Source organism: Phlebotomus argentipes, unplaced genomic scaffold, assembly GCF_947086385.1.
Source record: "Phlebotomus argentipes unplaced genomic scaffold, Phlebotomus argentipes genome assembly contig_15, whole genome shotgun sequence".
Taxonomy (NCBI): Eukaryota; Metazoa; Arthropoda; class Insecta; order Diptera; family Psychodidae; genus Phlebotomus; species Phlebotomus argentipes.
In genome coordinates, this window is record NW_026776181.1 from 3067930 (window position 1) to 3093363 (window position 25434).

Here is a 25434-nt window from a genome sequence, read left to right on the forward strand (position 1 = left end):
GCCTAAGCTGAATCATCACGCGTAGTCGTCGTGTCCTCAGCGGCGCAGTCGTTTCATTTGGGTTTATACAGGAAATTTTCTATTGTACGGAATGTTAGCAAATTGAGCACGACAGCGATCCGTCTGGATATGAAGATGGAGACGCGAAGGAGGAAGAACACGGCCGGTGGAAAAAAGTTCACGACACACAATGAAATAATAAAATTGCCAAATCTCAGACTGTATATATGCTAAAAAGACGCGCTCGAAACACACATTGAACTCCCGGCAGACGCATAATTTTTGCGCGAATTAATTTTCTTTCGGCTTCGCTGCTAAATTCCAAGGTCGTGTTGTCGCGAAAAAACCACGCGGTTTCATACATACAAAAGGCGACTTTTTACCACTCACATTGTGTGCCCACTCGACAGAGAGAAGATTCGCGAATTTTTTCCACACACACTTTCGTCGCGCAAGTCTACATCACGCTGAATAATGCCATTAGACCCAGCGAATTGGCCGCAATTTTCGGTGAAATATACACCATTATTTGCCAATTTCTTCTTTCACTCTCACTCTCTTTTTTTGCAAACAGTTTCTTCACCTTGATTTAATTTCCCTGTCGTTTGAATGCCGCCTTTTTCATCGTGACCACTCGCCATTGCGGTGACCTTCTTTTTTCGTCCGATTTCTTGTGTTTGACATGGTTTTGCAGATGCGAAAAGCTCTCCCAAATTGCAGAAATTAATTCCAATGCCAAAAGGTGAAGTTGTTACTTTACGAGCAGCAATTCACTCGCAAGACTTCCCTCCCGGGGAAGTCCATTCCGATGGATCGCCCATTGTAAATTTGTCAATAAATAAATAATCCCTCCGGGGGGAGTGCTTGTCCGCACGGGAATTTATTAGATGTGCAAGAAGATGCCCCAAAGAGTGGAGTGGAAATTGGAGCAAAGCTGTAAAACTTAATAAAGTGCTCAAGAGGAGATCTCTCAGCCCTCCGCAACGTCTTGTGAGTTTTCGTTAACACCTCTCCATGATCGAGTCACACTCAGGTGAATCTCTCGCCACGGCTTTTCATGTCTTTTGCCAATATAATGATAATTGCCGACCTTTTATTACTTTACGATAGATAAACGATTTGAAGTGTGTTTCTTTACAATTATTTTATTTCACTCACGAGGCTAAGTCTGCATCTAATTAGTTTTTCTTTCCTATACACTCGCGCCACACTCTCAGCTCAATTGCGAATCATATCCCAAACATTCAAGGCACTTCGGTTGCAAGTCTGCCGTATTCAAATTAATTAAATTTAATTGGCCGAAGAAGATAAGGGGTGGAAACACTATCAATAGCAATCATCGAAGATTTTCCCTCTGAAAAGCTGTTCCAGATCATAAAGACGTCTAATATGGAAATACTTCGTGCTATCAAACAGTATAGCGTATTAGACGAGCAGACGTTAATTGACGATTTGCCTGATCTAACCATCTATTCACATAAAGGCCAGAAGATCCAAAAATTCTTTACTTTCCAAGAGAGAAAAAAAAAACTATTTTTAAGGACAAAAGACAAGCAAATTCGATTAATTTCCGCAAAATTGACATGAGCACGTAATAACATGACATGGCAGGGTTAACGAGTTAAGCACAGGAGTTTGTTAAATGTAAATTGCCATACGTGCAAATAGTTTAAGGAAAATTTGCACAAAAAAACCACTAGCAATAAATTTGCAATCAAATTCCAAAGAGTTAACCTTGTATTTCATCTGCTGATCAGTGACTCTTCTCTCACCATTGCGAGTCTCTCTCTCTATTCCCCGAATTTCTGTCTTTCGGGCCTTCGCGGAAGCGCGGAGTCTTTTTGGGTGAGCAAAATGGAAACCGGCCCGAGTTGTAAAAGAAGTGCGTGTCCATTGGAAAGATGAAGAGGCGTTCCTCAAAAAATATCTCTGCGTGTGACTTCTAAAACTCAGTCTATATTTAGCCGCCTCTTCGCGCCAATGCAAAGGGGCGACGATGGTAAGAAGGAGAAAAAAATGTCTTCCCTACCTTGTGGGCTCTGATGGAGGCGCCCTCGGAACACGCTAGTGTAACGTCCACCAGACTCTCGTCCTGCAGCAATTGGCTGAACACCCCTAACAGGTTGGATTGATGATTGTTCCACCTCAAGCAGTAGTGCTCACTGCCCATGTCGGTGACAGCTTACGCTGCTGCAACAAATTAATTAGATACACAAAAGAGCATTAAAGTGAATTCTGAGCTATGTGCATTCTTAAAATCTATTGAAGGATTAATTCAATTAACTTCTTTCCTGCACTCGCCGCGCCGCCTCTCCGCGTGCAATTACTCGTGATGTATTATTAAAATTATATTACTCAATTTGAGAGTTGGATTTGCTGCTGAATTAGCATTTGCAAGAGATGGAGTGCTTCTTTTTCTGCCCTTGCTCGCCAGCAACACCTTTTCCCGTCGTCGGCTTTCTGCGCGCGCGAAGAAGGCATTCTAGGTTGGGATCGGGCAGAAAAAGAAGAGCCACGTAGTTAAGAAACATCCCGTGAGAGAGCTTTCAAATGTTGGATTTGCTGAACGCCGAGCGTATGCTCATAGCTTGGCGTGTGTGTGTGTGTGTGATTTTGATGTTTATGCAAATTTACGCGTCTTGTCCAATTCCCGTGATCACTTCACCTCATCACCAATAATCCCATATGTATGGTCGCTTGTCTCTAGTTGTTGTCCATTCTGACTTGGAAGAGGTGTAAAAAAATCCAGTTCACTCCCCGAGAAGCTCCGTAATGTTGAATAGGAGAGAAGAGTGTGTTATTTTAAATGGGAAGAAGTGTTTATTGGGAGCACGCTCAAGTTTTGCAGAATCAACCCAGAAGTGGAGATGTGTAAACACTCTCTGTTGCAATGAGAGAAGAAATATGTAACGAGTGTTTACAAAGAGGATGAGAGGTATAACATGTTGAAGGAGTTGAAAACTTGGAGGAGTCTCAACTCCTAGCTCAGAAGACAGAAAAGAGATACACTCTCCAGCATTGAGAGAGAAAAAAAAAGCATTAACAAGACATTCTGGTGCGTGTTAATTAAGGAACTCGCACACTTCATCCCAAACCGACAAAGTTTTAATTCACAGAGGTGTGCAATTTGGTCTGATTCCTTCTTCCTCGCCGTCGCTCCCCCTTTTTCTCAACCATGTGGGATTAATTGCGCACATCTTTTGCAGAACAGAGCATCCTTCAGACTGTTCTTCTTCTGCGACAACTGTCGCATTGTCAAAACCACTTCCTCACATCTCTCAGGAAAGAACTTTAGTCATGGGAGAAACGCTAAGAGACGAGACATTATCCGGGATTACATTGCGTGTATATTTCTTGGAGTTTATCCCTGCACAAACGCTCCTTTCGCACATATTTCAGTATCACTTGTTAGACAAAAATAGCAAATAGTGCATCGGATTATTTTATTGTTCGAAAATATTATCACAGGATTATTGAAAGCAAAGCTAATTGAGATCTATTGTGTTTGTAAATCGTCGTAATGAGATAATTTAGAATTGCCCACATTAGAGCATAATTTAAGCTCCAGCACAGTGAATTTCAGTGAATGAATTTTAGGTTCTGTCGAGATCACATGATTGACTATTTGGATAAGAAAATGAAGCAACATGAATTCCCATACAATCACTCAAGAGGTGATTGGAAAATATTGCCGAGAAATCAATGTTCAATTGAAAGTCTGTTGCAGAAGACAAAGCAATTTTGACTTATTGATTTAATAAATTATATTTCTCCTCAACATCAAGCCATGCACCTCCTGATGGAAAAAAAAGCTTTCAAGCCACCCCTTGATTCCTCCGTGGCCCCCTTTCTGCCCCCGGCCATGGTTTATGGCACGAAATTTAATTTGAACCCACCCTCGAGGGAGAATGACAGCTCTTGAGCACTCCTCACACGTGGAGTCTTGGGAAAATTTCACATAGAGAAGTATAAATTGATATTAAAATAAAATTACTGTGTGTGGTTTTGAGCACACACTGCAAACTCCACTATTAGGTAATGCAGCAGTGAGTCATCAAAAGTTGCCAACATGGAGTGTGTGAGTGAAGAAAATGCATTAAAGCCACGCAGCTGAAGGCATTTTAACAACAAATACGCCAAAGTATATAATTTTAATGCACTCCCAAAGGGGGCAGGGATGTTAAGTGCCAACAGTGGAGATTATTGCGGTGGGGCGTCGCGAGGGGAGAGGCAAAAAGCTGATTCAAGAAGTGGCAGAAAAAAGTGTCATAAAAAATTGCACAGTGGCAATTCATCTTTAGCGACTAATGCGTGATTTTTTCTCCTTTTTCTTTCGGCCCCTTCATGCTCTTCCCCCCCCCCCCTCATTCACTGCATCCTTTATTATTGTGTCTCGCTTATGTAGCACGTCTTCCCAGCTCCGCGCCTTCTGCGCCTCCCGAGCCCCCATTCAAAGGCCACACTCGTGCAAATTGTACAATTAAAATCAAATAAAAATTACCATTTTACATTAAACCCAATCCAACCGGGCGAGAGACTCTGGATGTGGAAGGGAGAGAAGGAGATGGCACTGAAAATTTCCGGAAACGGAAAATTAATTTATATTTTATCACCGTGTTGCAGTTTGCCATCCAATTAGGTCTGCTTAAAGACAACACACTCCGGGTGCAAATTTTCAGGTGGGAGACACACGGCGCAGCAGAAAAGAAGCCAAATGTAGTGACTTGGGAAGATGGAATAAGAGAAAAAGATGCGCGCGAACCTTTTTTCTGTCCTCAAACCCAAGGCAAAACATGGCATGGAGCCTTTTTTTCCCTACCATAGCCAACTATATGTTTTCTCATTACATATTCAAATTAACCTGCTGCACGGTCCATAAACCCGTCTCACAAACGATTTATGCAAAAGTGAATTTCGTTCGTTCTCTCTCTGTCTCACTCCCTTTTTCCTAAACTCATAACAATTATTTCCGTGCAAATGTTACACCTTCTTCCTCTTGTGGTCACACTGACTTGTTCTTTGTCTTCCAACACTCAATATCCTTCGCGAAACACTTGGCATCATTCACGTGAATCTCTCTTGTCATGCTTCAGTCTCGGAGCTTTCTATCGCTCAATGTTCACTTGCGAAGCTTGTCTAAGGATTTAGCCCTAGAGAGCAAAGCCCTAAAATTTCTGCTCATATGAATATTCACCGTCTTACGCTTGGCATTTTAAACTTATAGTTTCTAAAATGCATCACAGTAAATTTATTGAACACTATCTTTTCGTCAAACCATCGAAGAGTCGTAAACAAAGCGTTTAAATCACACATTATGTTTTCACAATGGTTAGAAACATTAATGGCCAGCAATTGAGAGTCAAGAGTTAAGCAATACAGCTAAAGACTAATTAATCCTTAACTATAGAATTTCTTTGTAATTTCAACTCAAAACATAGCAAGTGTTCATCAGATTTCATTGTTTCCGAATTTGCTTATAAAATTGAGTTGAAATTTCAAGTTCAGAGATCAAAAGTTTAGTGCCACAACTTTTTTATTTAATATGTATTGCATTATAAATTCTCTCCAAGACATTATCTTCTTGTCGCGATAAATTTCTGGAAGTGGCAATAAGTCTTTCTTTCGGAATTTGTGACGAGTAATAAATAAAAAAGCATCACTCTGCGGTATAATTACTTCATGAAAGACGTCCTGAAAGCAAATTCTCTCCTCAATTTTTTTTCTTGAATCATTCCTCATCACTTCCTGTGCTATCTCTCACGTGGTCTAGATTGATCTTTGTGATTGTGCTGCGAAGATTGTCGATATCGTGAAGGGGAGTTCAATCGTGTGTGTTTGCAGTGCTGCCGTTTTTGTCTGCCACATAGCGTATAGATTGTGTATGAAATGAATTTATGGGCAACAAAGTTTATCGAATCGCAAGAATTCAGAAATTTTGCAGAGCGTAACGACATCGATGCAGAATGCAGGCACAAATGAACCGTGCCGTAATTGAGCAAATCATTCATGTGCCGAAACACAAAAGATAATTTCTTTAATATTGTTCACGACTACCACAAGTTTGTCTCTCACTCTTCTCTCTCTTTTGTTATTATGCATTTGCCACTATGAGTAATTTGATGTTGCGTCTCCTTGCTTCTGCATCGACACAGCATGGATTGGTTTCTTTTTTGCCCGCTGCCCAACGTCTTTCCGGGAGCAAATGACTCTGGGGATGGCGAACGTGTGGGGAGACAAGTCGGGGGGCTTTATTGTGTAGGAAATGAGACGAAAGAATCTCAATTGTACCATCACTGAAGGATATATTTGAGAGTGGAAAAATATATTGAGTGCTCTGTGGAGCGACTGAAAAAATCACTTGGTTTCAATTCTACTTCTTCTTGTGCACCTTCCATTTCAAAATATAATGCCCAAGTTATTAAATTATTTCTCCCTTGAAAGCTTCTTGTTTCTCAGACTGCCGCCTTGCGAGAGTGTTATTGCGCTGTGTTGCCCATGGACAGATTGTATGGGTGAGTAATCCTGAGGCGAGGAAAAAAGCCAGAGAGTCACACAATATATGCGCTTTTCTCTCCATCGACAAAAGAAACTTTTAATAGCATAGTGGCTTCCACCCATGTGTCTCTCTCTCATGAGCTTCAAATGCATGCTGCACAAGAAATGGCTTTTCCTCAATCGATTGGCGTTCGTTGCGTTGCAAATTCCATCGCTGGAATGAATGACCAGAGTTTTTTGCACTTAGTCGCCTAATTACGACTCAATTAAGGTCTTTCCCAGCGTGAATTGCATCCGATTTGTATCATTAATCAGCTGGCTATGGGTATGGATGGGATGTCTTTTGATGGACGCCCAGAGCCTCTCTCTCTCCTCATCACTTCTTGAGCACATGAATTGCCGCCTTCTCGCACTGCTATTTCGCCAGACTCATTACTCCAGAAGCACAGCAGTTGCAGAGCAATGTGATACTCACAGCAAAAGTTGCTTTTTTGGGCTTGGAATTAAGACCGGGTCGTCAGATACAATTCGCAGTTAAATCTCTCCCAAATCAGATAGACAAGAACACAGAATATTCCATAGAAATTGCAGTTCTAATAAAAATATCTCCATTCAATTCTGCAATGTAATTCTAATCCATCAGATGACGAACTATACTTTCAATTCACTGACATTCCGCAAAAACATCGCATAGTCTCTCGAATTTTTCATTCAATCTCCATTTGGCGGTCGGTGCACGAGAACACAAGAGATAATTCACGATGGCTGAATGAAGAAGCTTTTTTTCCATCCCATCGCAAAGATGCATTCACACATGTGCGCGATTCTCCAATTTCCATTTAATATCGAAATGATGACGCGTAACTTGAGGGATTTCTCAATATATTTATTATTGTTGAACCGCATAAAACGCAGCAGTAGCTTTTTAAATTAAAAAGCTACTCCTCTATGCAAGATGGAGTGGTGCAGAGAGATTGTAAAGAGTGCAAAAGGTCTGCAAGACACTGAAGAAATCTATTGTGAGGCAACACATAGTGGTGTTAGAAAGGAATTTTCAACAAATGACTCTTGAATTCTTTGTGCCTTTTTCACACCACGCATAACTGGTAGTTGATGTCGAAAAGGAGTGCAGATAGTATTAATTTAACTTCATTGAACCAGGGCTGGATTTCGCGTAAACATATCGCATTTCCTTTAAGACAAAAAACCATGTACAGAATGAGAATGCAGAGAATTTTGCGCTCTTTTGTGTAAAATGACCTCTCACTAATAATTCCTTAATGTTTGCGTCACTTTATAAGCATAAACACTCTCGTAAATCACTTTGTTGCAAATAACAGTCATGATAAGAATCGCATTTATTTATAATTATAATAAATTTGCTGTATATTTTTACTAATGGACTTCTAAAGGTTCAATAACCTTCATCAATGAAATGATCGTGGAAATGGAATAGTCTTGAACGCACCAAGAGCTTCTACCAGGCGTCCCCACCGTTGAATTATATATTTGCATCCCTTCACATCTTCTAATAGCTTCTATCAGTAATTTTCGTCGACAAATATAGCCTTGATAATCACTAATGCAACACTTTGCAGTCTCTCACATTCACACAGTTCCACTTGTGCGTCTTTCCTACTGATGCATCTTGGCGATATTATAAGGTATGTAATAAAATATTTCCAATAGGTAATTCCCTCAGAGCGCACGTGAGATAAGAATCTGTGGAAAAGAGTGTTGTCATCGACGGAAAAATCGCATAACCTTGCCGTCATCCCGTGTGTGACCCGACAAAAGTACGCGCGCGCGTTAGTCAATTAAAAATAATAATTATTAATTAATGATTGAGCTCTCCGTGCACGGTAAATATTTTATACCTTCATCGCACTGTCTATTTTTTCATCCAATGCCTGGCTGAATTGACAATATATTGTCGGTGGGTATTGCGTCTCTTTTAGGCCTTTTTCTCTTCGCATTCAAATGTGTACACACGAGAGAGAGAATTCCACATTATTGTGTGACACAGTGAATTGTGTGTCGATTGATGTCGTGACAACGTGCTGCAGTTTTTTATACTCGCTTCTTTTCTGCTGCTCTCCCCCTCAAATTCATTTGCACACAGATGGATTGCACAGGGTGCGTGAGGACAGGTGTCTGCAGTGATCCAACTGACCATCGCCCGACAATTTACCCCGGCCATCGAATTCAGTTTGCATTCATTCCGAGTGCACGCAGACAAAAGCAGGCATTGATCAGGGATTTCGAATGACACAAATGCCCGCCGAGAGGACACCTTGGACAGCTCAGTGTGTGGTAAAAAAAGCCCCGCAGAGGTGGATATGGTGGGGTACACGAACATAATAATAAGCTTAAAAGGTGCCCATCATTGACACATTTTGATTAGTGATCAATATATGGTTGGATGCTACACTGATTTCGCGGATAAAAATAAAATCATTAAGCAGGATGTGCAGATTGTCAATGGTCGCGTCTGTGTGAAATACCGGCGAGCATTATTTATTTATTATTTGCAATCTCCTCAATCAGTTAGCTAATTCTATTAATCCGCTGACAATAACAGTCTACATGGCTGTAATTCACCATTTGATATGACTCTTGTGTCTCTGTCTTCTCCCTCTCTAGAATCTATTTTTATTTATAGTCTTTTTTCACCTCCTGCAATCATCTATTCTGCACATAATCACACACAATTTGTGCGACTCACACATAATTCACTGGTGAGGTCGCAGTCTTTCATTGCATGACACCCAAACGAAAAGAATTGCACCCATATTAGATGGGCGAGCGTGCAGGTGAGGGGGCGAAGGGAGGCCCCGTGAGATGTGTTCTCAAATGGTGAGAAATATCGTCCTCGGCGTTTCCACGTTAGTCTTAACACCCAACTGTACAGCAGTGAGCAACAGCTAAGACATTAAATTCACGATCATCGCGCGCACAAGATGAAGTCTCTGTCTTGCGCTCACCCGTGATTTTCGCATATATGCAAAGTTGTGTGTTTAGAAGTCGATTTGCTGCGGCGACAACAGCAAAAGAGATTTCAATATAATTCACTCTGCGGATTTAACAGTATAACCGCGATTTACGCATGTTCCAATCATGCTCACTTCCGTGAGAATATATTTCAATATGCTGCTGTGAATATGAAGAATATTGTCTTCTTCACTCACTGAGAAGATGTGATATACAGATTTAATGAAAAATGCCTGTCTTCCCTGTTAATCACGCGAACTTGGACAAATATCTGTAGCAAAATCATAGAATAGACTGAAGAGATAGCCGAAATTCCAGGGCGGTTCTCTGAGACTCCGATCACACAAGATTTCACTACATGAAATTGACTAAGTCGCGGCAGAATGGCTCTGATGGAGTGGAAGCATCTGAAAAATTCAGAAACTGCATCGACTCACTCTTCGCGAAACATGCATAAGTCACACGAAGTTCAATTGCACATTACGATGCTCTTGGGTTCTACTGTAGCATTTCGCGATTCGCGCGTCCTCCAAGGTTAATACGCATTCTGAACACACAGCCGAGAACACACTCTCCAACTTGGACGTGACGCATTGCATAACGCCATTTAATGAATGTGGGCTGGTTCAGATCTTTTTTTCTTCATCGCTTCTCTCCGTGTTCTCTCCTTCGCCATCTCATTCACTCCGGGTCGCGTTATCAGGGCTTGTGTGTGCATTGAAATGTTTCTCAATTTATAATTATTGCAACTATAAAGTCATGATCGTTAAATTCTTATTGTCTAATTTATCCTGTCTCGTGTGTGTGTTTCTTTCGCATGTAAATTGCTTTGGTTCTCAACACTTCAGGTATATTTCAAATTAAGCCCCGCGCGCACTCCGTGGGGACTTGCTAACGAGCTGAGGGGACCCAAAAGAATTCCCCCGCACGTCCAAGTACTGATGCTGAGGTATGAGAGCGTCTTTTGGCAGTGGCTGCGAGCGAACCAGATGATTTCTCAACTGTCGCATTTCCTCCCGCGTTCAAGAGCACACAATGCCAATGCATGACCTAAAAATGACCGCGAAACTCGCCCATTTCCCGCCGATCGACAAGCACATAAACTGAGAGTGATCATCGGCCACCCCGGGGGGCCGCACTTAATTTACACACGCGCCAAATTTCGTTGACACGGTTCAATGCAGCGATGCATGATGCACGTGTGTGGGACTTGAGCTTTATACCTTTGGCAAGCGCTTATTTTTGTGTATTTTTCTACCTTTCTCGCCACTTTTTCGCGCGAATGAGGCACTCGATAACACCTTGGATGTTTAATTATGGCTTCTTCGCGCCTCCAGAGGAACAACCTGTCTTCAAGAAGGCTTTTATGCATTCAAAAATTAGCCTTAGGTATTATTTTCAAAATCACTTCGTAATGCAAAACATTCCGATTATCACACGTTTGCCGATTTTTGTCACAAAATGCAACCGCATTTTCTCTCTCCTAAATTCCACATTAGCCACAACCATACGCGAGGAACGCGTCTTGAAATTCCTTTTTATCAGTCAACAGTCAATTTCGCTGGAAAATCATCAACTCTAATGACTGCACGTGGCTTGAGTTTCACCCAGAACACGGAGAAAAAAAAACGGGAGCGGGTGTGATCATCGAAAAAGTACATTTTCTATAAATAAGCACTCCCAGCTTGGTGTCAATGCAAAAGCCGATGTATGTATAAAATGATGCAAAATGGAGAAAAATGCTCAACTGCGTGACGTGTAACGAAAAACCACTCATTTACCTTGGTAGCTCAGATTAGAAATTTGCTTAAAATTTCAAGCGCTAGTCCGCGCTTCCTCAATGTGCACTTTTTTTTCCCTCTTCTCGCAAGTTGAGCTTTTGGACTTTCTGATGCCAACACGGAAAAAAAGCTCACGCGACTGCAAATATTTTTCTCCCTGTGTGACGGGCAGAAAAAAGCCTGTGTCCCTTCACCCCGTTGTGGTCCTGGCAAATGTTGATTGTCTCTATGTGCAAAATTTCACTTTAGGTGTCCCTCGAGCGTGAATTTTCGGTGGGTCAGACAACACTTTTTCCCGCCATGTACATTGGTGCACTTCACACGTTCAACTGTGTCCTTCCCGCCGTGAAAATTTACTTCCTGCATTATTGTGGTGTGTCACAGAGTATCAAAGAATATCGCACACACGAAAAGGCCACTTCATCCTCATCTTCCTTCTACACATGACTATTTATTTTTGCCCACCAACCACCACGTCACTTGTGAAATGACTCTCGAGAAGGGAAATATAGTACACATATAGGCACCGCTAAGTTTTATAGTTGCTAATACATGATGCAATGATGTGTTCGCAGCAGAGTTGTCGCCAATATAGATTCTCCCGGGATGATTTGGGTGTCGCAAGAGATCAGGCCAATTTGCGCCTTTCTCGCACACTTTGTAATCTACAGAATATTCCCAAAATAATCTGGTCGAAAGCTGCAGGAACTTATACACCCGATATTTGCAGCGCTGCTTTAGCTTTCTGCAAACGCTGAGCTTTATACACTTTTTCAAATGATCAACTTCGCGTACATGTGCAATATACATTTGGCTTTGCCAGCAATTTCACACTCGTGCCCCATTTCTGGGCTTTCTCCTTGAAAATTAATCTTATCACACTACTTTCACTGCCATCAGATCAAATACAGCGACAACTTCCTATCTTATCTTTATCTGGTCAAAAGCCCCGGTCACCAACTCGGATGTGTGTTACTAGAATAGTGTACGTACGTACATATCGAAAACTTCACATATAATTCACAATTGCACTAATGCAATTGCCATGGGCACTTTTCGCAAAATATATTTGTGTTGCTGGGTTGATTATTTTTGTGTGGGTGCCTCGTGCGCAATAATTTTTTCTCTCCCTCTTCTTCCATTCCTCATCAATTTATCGCACGCTTAAGAGGCCCATCTAGCTTCAGCTGCACGAGTCGCAGAGGGGCTTTATCGTCACTTTGGCAGGCCACCTTCAGGGGGCGAGGGACTTTTCCCATGCATCGCAGGTTCCTGTTGGATTTTTCAGCAGCGCAGCGTGTCTTAATGAGGTTGATCAATGTAATTACAGACCCCTGATAAAGTTTCCCAGCTTCGACGAGGCCCAAGTGAAGCTCTCTCGAGTGCGTCTCTAAGAACAGTGGTACCCGTGCTCCGTGGGGGCTTTCCCAGAGTGGGGCGCGCGCGAAGGAGCGCTGGAAATTGTGATAATTTCTCACAAGTACCGACATTCGATAAAATAAACTGCTGTATGTTGGCTCTATGGAGTGATAAAGTCCCTGTCGCGCTGGGTCTCACTGTGTGGTGTGTGCTATAACAATTAACCTAGACCGTCAAAACCGCCAATTCAAAACCGCGATGCGACGACCTTGACAATGTATAATGCGAATTTTCTCTTGCACAGAGAGAATTCACTTTGTACATTTCAGTATTGTAAAGCGAACACACACAGTATCAGTGGGAGTGAATGAGAAATAATCTCTCTCTATGCGATTCAACTGCAAAATCGCGCATACAAGAAAATTGTGTACATATTGGCTACATGGAGACAAGAGTGAATTCAACACGCGTGGCATTAAAAGTAAATAAATATATAGCAAATGATGGAGATCAAATCAAAAAATAAGTGGCTATGAAGTTGGAAGAAATCCGCAAAGGAGAGAAAGACACAAAATATACTCATAAGTGCTCATTCTGCCCTTAATGCAATTTTGTGATTCGTGAATATGCATTATGTGTGAAAAGAAAATTAATTAAGAGCGCACATACACACATTCCCATATCGATGCCATTGCAATTCTACAATGTCGAGATGTGGAAGTCAGTTTCCGCTCTCAAACACCATCAGTTCAAGAGATTCTCTCTGGAAATTGGACTCCTTTCTCCCACTCAAGCTCAGTATGGAAAAAATAGAACTCACTGCGCTCCATCTGCCATCTCTCTTTGCTCCGATGGATGTGTGTGAAAATTATGTAATTTCGTGTCATGCCATCGGGAACACACACTGAATTCCCTCGCAATTCTCTCGCAAATGCGAAAATCTTGTGTCTCTCGGCATTTTTATTATTAAATATATTTTATTGCCACTATTTACCATTTTAAATCACATTTCAATTCTTTACCACGCTTCTCGCCTCTGTGAGTAATTTTCTTCTCAATTGCGGAACTACTCACAATAGAAATTATATGTAAAGAAAAGTTCTGGTTAGAAGAGCATTTAGAAGAACTTTCAATGGATGTTATTTTGTTTATATATGTTTAGCAAATTGTACAAGTTGAGGGACTTGTAGTGAACGGAAATAAAACAACACTTAAGAGTTTGTCAATTTCATTCAATAACCTTCATCCCTTGAACTAGATGCAATTAAGACATTCTGCCACAGCGTCTGAGACGTTCTCTGGCAAGGAAGTAAATCAATCTTCCAAATGTCTATATATATATTTTTTGAACCTTCTATCGTGTGAAATTGTATCAAGCCACCGGCATTTCCACGCAATTGAGCAATTATTGTGTTGAATTAAGACCTCTTTTTCACAAGCCAACCCAACGAAATTTCCAAGTTCAATTGCGTCTCGGCAAAGACGAAAAAGCCTAAAGTCTGTGAGCGAATGTGTGAGAAAGGCAGGGAAAAAATTTGTGATATTTATGATTAATTGCACATGGTGTAGAATGAAGTGCGAGAGAGGGAAAAAAAATATAGTAATCAAATAATAACTTGCATTTGTGGCAATAAAATTAAACTATGACTCAGTGAGAAATATGCATGGAACAATTCGCAGAATGAAATTGTATATAAGAAAAGGTGGTGTGAACTTGAGGGGACTCCTGTTCTGCTCAATAATGCCTCATGTGTCGCCCCTTCGGTCAGTGTCATCACTAGGAATTCCTCGAATTGAATTGGCAATGGAAAAAAATCTGCAAACTATGGACCCTTCTCGGGTGTTCGCTGCATAAATTCTTAGCCGGTTGTTTGCCATTTAGCACCTGATGATATGGCGTGTGCTGTCAGTAATGCGGTTAAGAGAGATTAAATTATTTTCATTTGAAATGTGTGTATATACAACGCTCGCCAGATGCAACAATCCGGGGACTCGGAAGAACAGAAGATTGCAATAAAAATAAATAATGCGGAGAAGAGTGACTAAATGAAGTTGAGAATGGGAGATTGCGGGTGGAGAAAAAAAAACCCGAGAGACTTCTTGAGTGAGAGAAGAAGACCCTTTCGCACAATTTACTCTGATTCTAAGAGATTAATTTCATCTTCATGGAGTGCAGAATTACTTTATTTGCAATTTGGAATTGAGAAGCACATGAGATTATAAATTAAATAAAAATATTCTCTGCTGAATAAATTGAATTAACGTGTATTTTTTATACCTCCTTTGTACACCAGTTTTTTCCTCTATTTATTATCTCTTCTAAATTGTGCATTTTTATCTGCTGCGTGTGCCCTCATCCACCAAACACAACAACTGGCGTCTGTGAATGGAGAAAGAGGCCAGTGCAAAAAAAAATTTAAACAATTTTAAACGATTCCTCAGAGATATAAATAAAATTTAAATTAGAAGCGCGATAAAGGAGGAAGAGGCGCGATGCTGGGAAAAAAATTGCACGCAACTTTTGCCAAAAATGCGCCCTCTCTCAACTCACTCAGACCAGCTGTGAATTGCTGTGCTGCGTCTCCACATTATGTACACATCTAATCTGTTGTTATGTACATCTTGTAATTTTCCTAAATATAATTTAAGACTCCTCTCTCTCTCTTGAATTGCACGAGAGTGAGAGCGCAGAGCAGAATTGTGTCACTGTGGCACCAGAGCTGAATTCGAGGGTTCAATGCTTTGCGATATTATCAGCCACACAGACTTTATAAACTTTACAATGCCTCCCCCTGTGTTCTCATTTTTCCCACGTGAGTTATGAGATAATTTTTGCCAGTATTTTTACTGTCCAATTTATTAGCTCTTCTTGGCACGATAAATTTTCGGTTTACTGAGAGGGAAAACAGATGTTTGGGCCGATTAATTACGCGTAAAATACCTCAGTATCAGCATTGTAGGCTAATTGACCTGGACCATGTGACGTTTCGTGATTAGCAAGTATTTGAGCATTTTATGGCTCCGCTTGTTAAGTCAAGCGATTTTAAAGGGTTAACGCCACAGTCATGCAAACCGACGCTTGCATACCGAATTAATGACTAACCCGAGCACAAGCTTCAAGTGGGATAGGCTCACGATAGTGAATAGGAAGCATAGAAAGGTTCTGTCTATCGCCCGAAGTGATAAAACCCATTTCCCAGAAGTATTCTCGCCAAAGCACCGAAAGCTCACAGCGGCTGTAGCTGTAATTGATTTCGATATTTATCAATTTGACGCTAATTGCGACCTTTGCGCGAGTGCCAGGAAGTTGCCAGGAGGATGATGGGAGGTGGCAGAGGAGCAAGAAATGCGTTGGCACTCTCTTGCATCTCAATTTATTGTTGTTTCTTCATTTACACACCACACAACGCGCGAGAAAATACACACTTCATGTTGTGTGTAATTTTGATGCTCACACAAGAGCAGGAAAATGCCATCCAACACTTGCAAATTTATTTATAACAAAAAAGACGAAAGGAATGCCTCGTGGGGTGACTTGAAGATAGTGTGTCGAGAAGTGCGAATGAGATGGGGCATCACTATCAAAATAGTAAATATAGTCGACAGCCTTGTACTTAATATTGTCAATGTCAGTGTCAAGAGCACAAGACGACAAGAGTCAGAGACTCATTGAGTGCCTCAGATGCACCTCTCTTTTGCAATATTTTCACAAGAGACATTTTTTTTGCACGCAAAAGCTCGTCTTTCATTTCACAGAGATGCTCTGCAGCCCCCAGAGCAAATAAGCGCAGGGGCGGTGCGCGGGGGTGCATTTGCGAAATGAATTCAATTTCTGCCACTATCAAGCAACTTTCATCTCCTTCATATCCATGCTGAAATAATAAACATTGCCAACTATTAGAGTCGATGAACGCGTGATAAGAGAGAATGTCTTGAGGACTCTTATATAAATAGAGAAATAACTGTGTATTTTTGTAGCATTTCTACTTTTATCAGTAGCAGCAATGCACGTATTTGTACAGCGTCGAATATTCCGCGCGATTCGCAAATTGCCCACAAGCACAAAATTCGAGTGAAGCTAATAAATATATTGCTTGCAACTTTTGCATCTGCTAAATGGAGGCGCTTTCTGAGCACTTTTAACCTTTTACTAGACACTATGTTTTATTGGGGATCATGAAATATGAACTAAACTTGCGAATCTGCTTCAAAACACTCAAGTTCACACTCATAAACGAGCACTTATTTGAGAAACTGATGGTGTATTGCTCAAACAGAGGAATTCCTTGGAAATGTGAGTTTATAAAATTAACCACGGTAAATAGCTAGTAATCCTTCCTTACAAATAAATACTCCCTCGCGAGAAAAAAGCTGATTTATATCCACCAGGAAGATAAAGACAGAAGCTGCGATAACAATTTTTGCACTGACCTGTGTATCAAGAGCTTTTTTTCGCCTCGCATCCCAAACGCTCTTCTCTCATCTCTTTCCCATGCGTTTCACCACAAAAGCTACACTTGGATACAATATATGAAGTCATCAGATGATTTAGTATTTGCAAATTTCTGTATCCACAATCTCTGGACGAGTGTGTGCGAAATTGCGTTTACGTAACCTCGCACAGAAGAGTCGCTGTGACTCCAATAATTTCGCATGCGGGAGCCAAAGATTGGCATACAAGAGAGCGCGAATAAAATGTGTGCGCGCGGAATGAGCTTTTCGGACGCGTCTACAATATTAAAACTAATGAGAAAATCACAAGAGGAGTGTTCTCCCATAGCAACTTCTCATATGGCCACTATCGCGAATTTAGGGATCGCACCTGCCCCCGAGACTCACATTCACGCCGAGTGCAAGGCGATAAGAAGCGTGCGCGAGTGTGCAAATTATGAAATAATCATTATACCCGACTAAGATAATGAAAAATGAGTCTCATATCGCGACAGAATTTTCTCTCGCTCAACTAATTCCTCAACTGGGGTATTTTTTATCACCCAATTAAGAATTTAGGAGTCAATGATATTGTAAATAAAATCACCTTGACTTCGTACGCGAAATCGCGGTATTAGGAAACTAGTTTTTCAATTATTCTCACACAATTAGTGATGATTTATTCCACAATGGAAATTTATATATCATAATCTATAATATTAAATTGGGTGTTCAAATTACCCGGACAGCTAAATTATACACACACGCTGAGGAATCAAAATGGCAAGTCAAATTTAGGATTTTCCTTTGCCGTTGGAAACCTCTTAAGTAATCCTCAAGATGAACGTGTTTTCGCGAAATCTATTCAAGTTTCGTGTCATCCATTTACATTTGAATGGCACTCTTAAATCTTAGCTAGCATGTTTTAAATTGTATATTGTGCCGTTAAATCAATCTATAACTTTTTATTAGACAGAGCTATCGAATTGAGTTAACAGTGTGAATTTACCCAAGAAAAAAAGATTAAAAATTGATTAGCTAGATTCTAAAGTATTTAAAAAAGGATTATTTATCAATTAAGAAGAGTTTTTTTTATGCGTTTCTAAATTTGTCAAATAATTTAAAACTGATTGAAAAGTTAAGAAAATAAATTAAATTTAGTGAATTGAATTCAGATATTGACATTTTGCGTCCTTTCTTGCAAATTTGCTTTCAAATTAAGAGACTATCTGGCCAAATATACTCTTTGTATTTACTCCCCAATAATAATCTTTGATGGCAACCAAATAATTTTTCTCCAATAAAACATCCCGATGGAATGGCTGATAGCCAGAGTCGTAAATGTCAGTTGGAGTGAATGCAAAATCCAATGATTGCCCATAAAAGAAGCGAGATTGAATTTTATTGTGCAGAACCACAAACACAACAATTGGCGGGATTTCAAGTGCGAGCCCTAATTGCAGTGCGTGCACTCTCGCGGACTGGTCTTGTGATTTTTCCGGGGAACGCGCGGAAGAGAAGGCAAAGATCACGATTAGAATATGATTATGTCTATTTCTAGACTTTATCTTCGCACAATGGACAGTTGGTCTCTTGTTTGCTTCTTTACTCTGTGCGAAAAAATCCTTCCCAATTGATTGACCACTTGGTATTTCAGCGTTTTCGGAGATTAAAACAGGTTAGACTGAAATTCTAGCCAGACCATCGCCTACTCTCTGAGAGTCAGAAGGAAGATAGAGGGTGAAAAATGGGGGAAAAAAGGTCAGGCTGGAGATATATTGAAAGTGAGACAATAAAATCATTCTGTGTGCGGTATAGTGAGGGACACGAAAAAAAGAGTATAGTGGAAAACAGAGTTTGCGAACTCACTTTTTTCGCGAGCGCGCGAGATACCCAGTGTGTTTGAGAAAAAGTGTTCTCGTCATCGGCCGAAGGACAGAGTGTGACAGAGGGTGTGAGCGAGCGGGACGGCGGCATGACAGATACAGCTACAAATGTGCGAATTTGTGTGGATGGCGCAAAAAATTTGCACGGCCGACTGAGTGGCTGGGCGAAAAAGTGAGCGTACATATTTGAGTGTTTAGGAACACTGGGATGCCTTCCAGTTCGCGCACCACCACATTTGTCAAAGTCATTCTTTCGCGATTTCGCGAACCTCGCGAATTCGCGAATTGTGTGCGATCGCGCCTCTGTCGGCCGGTGTGCGTGCGCGAGTGCGTTCGCCAACCTTACGCACTTCGCCGCCACACAGACACACCGCGCCACAATATTCGCATGGACACTCTTCTTTGCCATATTTTTCGCAAACACTCTCACTCTCCTTTTTATCGCGAAAAAAAGCCGCGATCCGCTACGCAAGAGAAAGAGAATCTATTTTAGTCTCTACGCACATTTTAGTAGGTTGATGGGTTTGTACGATGAAGTGAAAATAAAAATGTGAACAGCGCGAAGAGAGGAGCAAAAAATTCGCGCACGCCGCTCGAAATTGTGTCAAGGTCAGATAATTTGCGAATTTGAGCAATTCGCGCAATTTTTACCAATATATTCATGCGTTGTGGACATTTTGGCAGCGATTTCGCGACCTCTTCTGCCACAATATCGCATTGCGAAGACCATCCCTGTGGCCCAATTAATTCCGAGCAGCATCTCCGGCCGAAGATGCCTCTCCACATCAATTGGTACATAACACATTCGTATGCGATTTAGGAGCAGCAGCAGCAGCAGCGCTTTATTATGTCATCACGATGCGTAGCTATTTATAGAACGGTGTCCATGTGCACAATGTGGCAGAAATAGACAGCTCAGGGGAGCCTCTGGAGCCCGGCAAAGGACACCTCAGCGGAATTATCGTGCGACACACCCCCGGAACTCCTCACGCCTAATCAGACGGACAAACAGACGAACGGGCGGCAACTTTTAATGACCCACGGGCCCCGCCATTGGTCAAAATATCGACAAATTGAAGTGTATTTGCTCATGATTTTGGTGGAAGAGGTGAATTATATAAAATTTTATCAATCAACTCGAAATGCACCCACTTTATCAGCTCAGCAGAGCCATCGGAGCGTTAGCTAATATAATGGTGGCGATTGTGATAACGCAGACACATCGTCACTATCAATTTTCAAGATCACACTTTTAATGCACAACGTGCCCCAATGACAGGGAATTTTCACTCGCCAATTGCCTGAGAAGTGACTGGAAAAAAGAACATATGAGAGATTCCATGACAATTTTATCGCACTCTTCCAGTTGGTGTGAATTCTAGGCATTATGGAAAAAGAGTTTAATTAATTTTTCGTGCAAAAATTCATGAGAGCGTCACTCTTTTCACTCCCATTATCTCACTTTTCCACTAGAGATTTTATGTGAATGTGAGACAACAATTGATAGTGCAATTCAAATGCAAGAGCGGGTCGGCGGCAATCATTCGAGGCGCGATTTTGTGGACAAAAAAAAAAGAGAATCATCGATTGCGTATTCATTTAGCAAATTAAAAAAAAAATGCCTCCAATATAGGGGACAAATTGTTTATCTTTGAAATGCGATATTCTCATGGGATTTTGATATCGCAACACAAATTCGATACTTTGTCTATTGAATTTCGGATGTGTACAAAAAACTTTATGGGGAGAGAATTAGAGGAAACTTTCAAGGACTCTGGCGGTTCTATCTTGAGGACCCGCGGATCTTTTCCGCCGTCTGTCTCTGTCTTTGTCTCATCAGTGGACTCCATTGGCCGATTACGTAACTATCGGCTAGAATAGTGTGTGCGAGAGACTGCCTATAGTTTGGTTTATACATTAAAAACTAAATATGTGGCATTTATTTCGCGTTCTATCGTTTTGTACATAATGTGCAAAATGTACAGGACTGTTGTTCTTTTTTCTCACCCTATTAATTCAGCCGCTCACACACACTATATTGGTCATCTCCATTGGACTATTGGGCCGTTGTCAAGCACCACACAGCGATATTGATGATCACACATAACAGTGGACAAAATAAATGGAAACTATACCCAGCAAATCAATTAATTACGAAGCTGTGAATCTCCAAGTAGAACGAGAAAAATCCGTGGCACAGTGGAAATTGCCTTTTTCCCATTTACACAGGGGAAAATTGATTTCTTTTTTTGCTCTAGCATGTTTAGAAAAATATTGTACTCACCTTAATATAAAAATCTCGCCAGTCGGGCGTTCCCCGTCCAGCTATCCATATAAGACAAATTTCACTGTCGCTCACAGTGAAATGGTGGAGATTTCTTCCTTTCGTCCACAGATTTTCGTCCGGAGAATGGGATTGATGGGGATGATTAGCAGTGTCCTCCCACTATGACGTGTCCTCTCAAATGTTTTTGTCCGTTTTTTTTTACCACTGGGTACACTGAATTTAGTCTGTCTCTCGCGCGCAGATTTATCGCCTCACAGCAAATAAATAAAAGAATTTTCACTTCACCTAGTTGGAAAGGGGATGAAAAAATAGGTTAGGATGTCTGTGGACTTTCCGTTGAATTTTCTTTTGTCGTGTCTTGTATCAATTGCAATGGATGCTCGCGTTGTGGGGTGTTTGTTGAAGAAATTTTTGAAATTATCTGTGAATTTGACGTCCCTATCGCCGGTTGCCAAGCTAGGAATGTCTATACAGTGCGAAGGCATTTTTTCGACAATTTCTCATGTGCATTCTCAAACCGTACAGCAAATATTGATGATATGGAAATCTCTCTCCTTGCAAGTGCATCTTTCTTGTCTTATTTTAATGGATTTTCTCTCTCTTTATACCTAAACTCCGTGCTTACGCCTGTACAGGGTGGTTTTTCTCGTTTTTCATGGCTCGGGGAAAAGTCAAGTGAATGGCCCTCATTCTCTCTCTCTCGCCTCATTCTTTCGCCCTCAGCCCATCAGTCTGGAGGCGCCGACAATTTAAGGTGCGTTAACCCCATTTTGGGGGTGGCAGACTACAAACACACTCGCGCCGCACACACTCACACACACACACATCCGGGGCAAAGGACGAGGCAAGTGCTTCGAACTCCTCAGGAGCTTTTTCGAGGAAGGCCGGAGAGAGCTTTTGTCGACGCCACGGAAATGCGCCCTGGGGTGGGTTTCGGGTGCGTGACGCAGTCTGTCTGGCGTGGGTGGAAATGGGCGACGGAGGGTGGTTTGGGGCGAGACGACTGGGGTGTTTTTGTGTGCGTTGTCTGGGTCGGAAAAACCGAAGAGGGCCGCCCGGAAAATCTCACATCATCCGTGTGCGTGGCGGCCCACAGCGGGCGGCGCACTGGGGGGTGGGTTTGTTTGGGTGCGTGTCTGACATTCACCCCGAAAAAAGGGGCGCCCCCACCCGCAATGGGTAATTTCTTGAGGCTGGGGAACGTCTGGCGATTTTTCTATGGGACCCAATCGATTTCAACTCACTGTTCTCCACCTCCGCCGACGGCAAACTGTCTCTCTCTCTTCGGCCGTCTTGCCAGAGTCTCGGGACACTCTCACTGGATGCACTTTTCCCGGGGCTTCCACGCAGGGAAAGCACTGCCACATCGTGCGAAAGACAAAAGAAGTGTCGTGAGAAAGACACGAGAATTAATTTAATTTGCGACTGACGCACAAACTGTCTCTATGGGCATTTTTTCAGCACTTGCAATTATTCAATTGAGCCTAATCAAATTTTTTCACGCTTTTCAGAGCGACTAGAAAGGATGATGAGAAGTCCAGATACGCATAAGAAACCCACCACCACATAATCTCTAGTCGAAGGTAAGAACATTTAATGCATTTCACATTAAACCAGCTTCAATGTCACTAATTTATAGACATTTTGGCAATAAAGGCAATTTTACGACTCTGACAAAAGAAGAATCTCTGAAGCACCCCAAGAATATGATAGTCACTATTTCTTCACTCAATTTTTCTGCACTCCCGTCGCTACACTTTGAAAATTTCGCGCGAGTGTCCTTTTGCCGACTGGATATTTATGGGGACTTTTGGAGTGTCTGTCGAACCATTATTTTCACCTCTTTTCAATTTGCCTGGGTTTTGCTCACATTTGTCGGGGTTGGAAAAATCGGGTTGTCCCTCGATGTCCTTGGGAACAGATGATTTTTCCACACTTTTCCACTTTTCAGCCTCACCGCGATTGCACCTCAATTTGTCATGTTTTTTTCAGCGGCTCGCGCGAAACAGTGTTGAAAACACAATTTTTGCGTTACTTTTAGTCGCGATTTTCTTTTCTTCCAAGTCTACACCATGATTTTCCGCCTGCTTTTCCGCAACTGTGTCCTCGCTGTCTCGGATATTTTAGATTGCAATTTTTAATCGGTGTTGTTCTTTTTATTAAAGGAAATGTTTAACTGTCGGTTTTAGTGGTTGTCGGGTTAAAAACTGTCGTATTAGAAGTTGTGGGGGTGGTTAAGAATTTTCTGTGTTGCTCGAATTTCAATGTGAAAATCTATAATTGTGAGGTTTTTGCTTTTTTCTTAAAAAGGTATCAGCAGCAGAGTTGTGGAACTGAACGCTGCACTTACGATGCGGCCGAGCAGCGACTTAAATCGAACTGACGTCCAATGGAGGATTTAGACGCAGCAACCACTGCGTTTCCTCCAAAGCCAGGCGAAATTCACATACAATATTCACGGCGGCAACAACAACGTCGCAACTCAACACACAGAGCCGAAGCGGTTGAAGTCGGTGTATCCAGAGAGATGCAACGCTGCTCCTTCTCTCTCTCCCCGTTTTTTCCACATGCCAGTTTTTCCCGTCTGGCAAAGGCACTGGAACGCCAGCGGACGCACACAGTCGCAAAATGATCGAACCCTCACGCAGTGCGAGCGAGATGGCGCCAACGCCGATGGCGTGCAGCGGAGCGAGAAGGACATGCGAAAGGGGAGAGAATTCACGGTGTAGAAGGTTCTATGGCGAGCGAGACGGCGCATGAGAGCGAGTGAGTAGGAGCGACCCCCCAGATCACCCAACAATCGCAATAGTGGAGAATAATGTGTGAGAGAGCAATTGTGTGGGATCTTGTGAGCAAATATGCGACGACCAAGGTTGATGGAGAGGTTCAGGAGCAAAAATGGCCTCTTTGTCCGCATTTTCCCTTGCACGTGCAGACTTTCTAGCTGTGACAGTGGCTAGCCTGGATCAGTTTGATTGCCAAAATCTAGACTTTTCCCTCAGAATCGACACGAACTTCTGCGACGACCCGCACACAATTGACACATGCACCGACGTCACGAGAGAGGGATCCTATCGCCTCCCTCTCTCGCACACACTCGCGCCGAGGATTCTCCTCTCAGTGTGCTGTCCGAATCCCCTCTCCGGCCGAGAGAGTGCAGCGGGAGAGGCGCTGCGTTCTCCGGCGACATAACCTAAATGGGACTCTTTTTCCCACTCCTCTCCTGCATCGGAGTTGGTAGTGGTGCGAGGAGGAGAAGCCGAGAGAGCGAGAGAGCACGAGGCCGAGTGTGTGCGAAAATGCACACAACGCAATTTTCTAACATTTCATGTGTATGATTTCCACGGAGCGCCAAAGAGAGCCCCTCACCTGTGTGCCACGAGAGTGAGCGAAATGGCGAGACCCGTGAGCTTTTTCATAGCTCAATGGGAAAATTTACTGGTGCAATTTCTCACATTACACCTCAGACTGTGGGCCCCCGAGGAGCCGGGGAGGCGCGCGCGTCCCGCGCCATCGAAAAACAGATGAAAAGCACACACACACGCGCGCGGATGTAATCGCGGGGGGGAGGGAGAGGAGCAGAAAAATGGCACTACGAAGGGACCCCCGAAGGCGCACAAGGAAAATCACCCACATTTTTCACATTCACCACCCGGACGCCGCCCAACCCCCCAAGACGTGACTCCGATGTGAAAATGACAGAGTGGCGCGCGCTGAAGGAGCTTCGGCGAGAAAAAATTTCGCAAATGCCACACTAATGACAATTTTTCGCACACAAGCGCGGGGCACAACACGCGAAAAAGTGACGGGGAGAAGGTTGGAGACTTGACATGGCTGCTGAAGATTAGAAAAAAAGGCACTCTAATGCCAAGTGCATTGAATGGCTTAAAGCAATCTACGCTGGCCATTGAGACTTCAAGGATGCCCCAAAGAAGAATCTGGCAGTGGCAGGTAGATTAGAAAATGTCAGGACTATGGCAAGTTCCTCTGACTGACAAGGAAACCAACAACAAAATGAGTAAGAACTAAAAGCAAAAACAGCGTAAAAATACTGGAAAATGCTGTATTGAATATATTTTGATGTAGGATACAATAAAACATAAGCGAAAGATAAAATTCTGCTTGAAAAAACACAGATGTTCTTTTCTTGAGCCCAGTTTTAACTGGACTTGAGAAGTTTTATATGTTGAAGGGTAAGAAAAGA

General features: G+C 42.2%; 1 protein-coding gene across 10 annotated transcripts in view; it reads right to left on the reverse strand.

Annotated features, from left to right (window-relative positions):
- The window catches only part of LOC132262249 (uncharacterized), a 54960-nt gene extending 31293 nt beyond the window's left edge, over positions 1 to 23667 (reverse strand). For 3 of the 10 annotated variants that reach the window (XM_059761459.1, XM_059761458.1, XM_059761450.1), the window contains exons 1-3: positions 22900 to 23574; positions 21228 to 21515; positions 2030 to 2190 (exon numbers count right to left, since the gene is read on the reverse strand). In XM_059761459.1, the coding sequence (XP_059617442.1) occupies positions 2030 to 2170 (141 nt within the window). In that variant the 5' untranslated portion in view covers positions 2171 to 2190; positions 21228 to 21515; positions 22900 to 23574. The other 7 variants (XM_059761456.1, XM_059761451.1, XM_059761452.1 and 4 more) reach the window with 7 other exon arrangements.
- Between the last annotated feature and the right edge of the window lie 1767 nt (positions 23668 to 25434).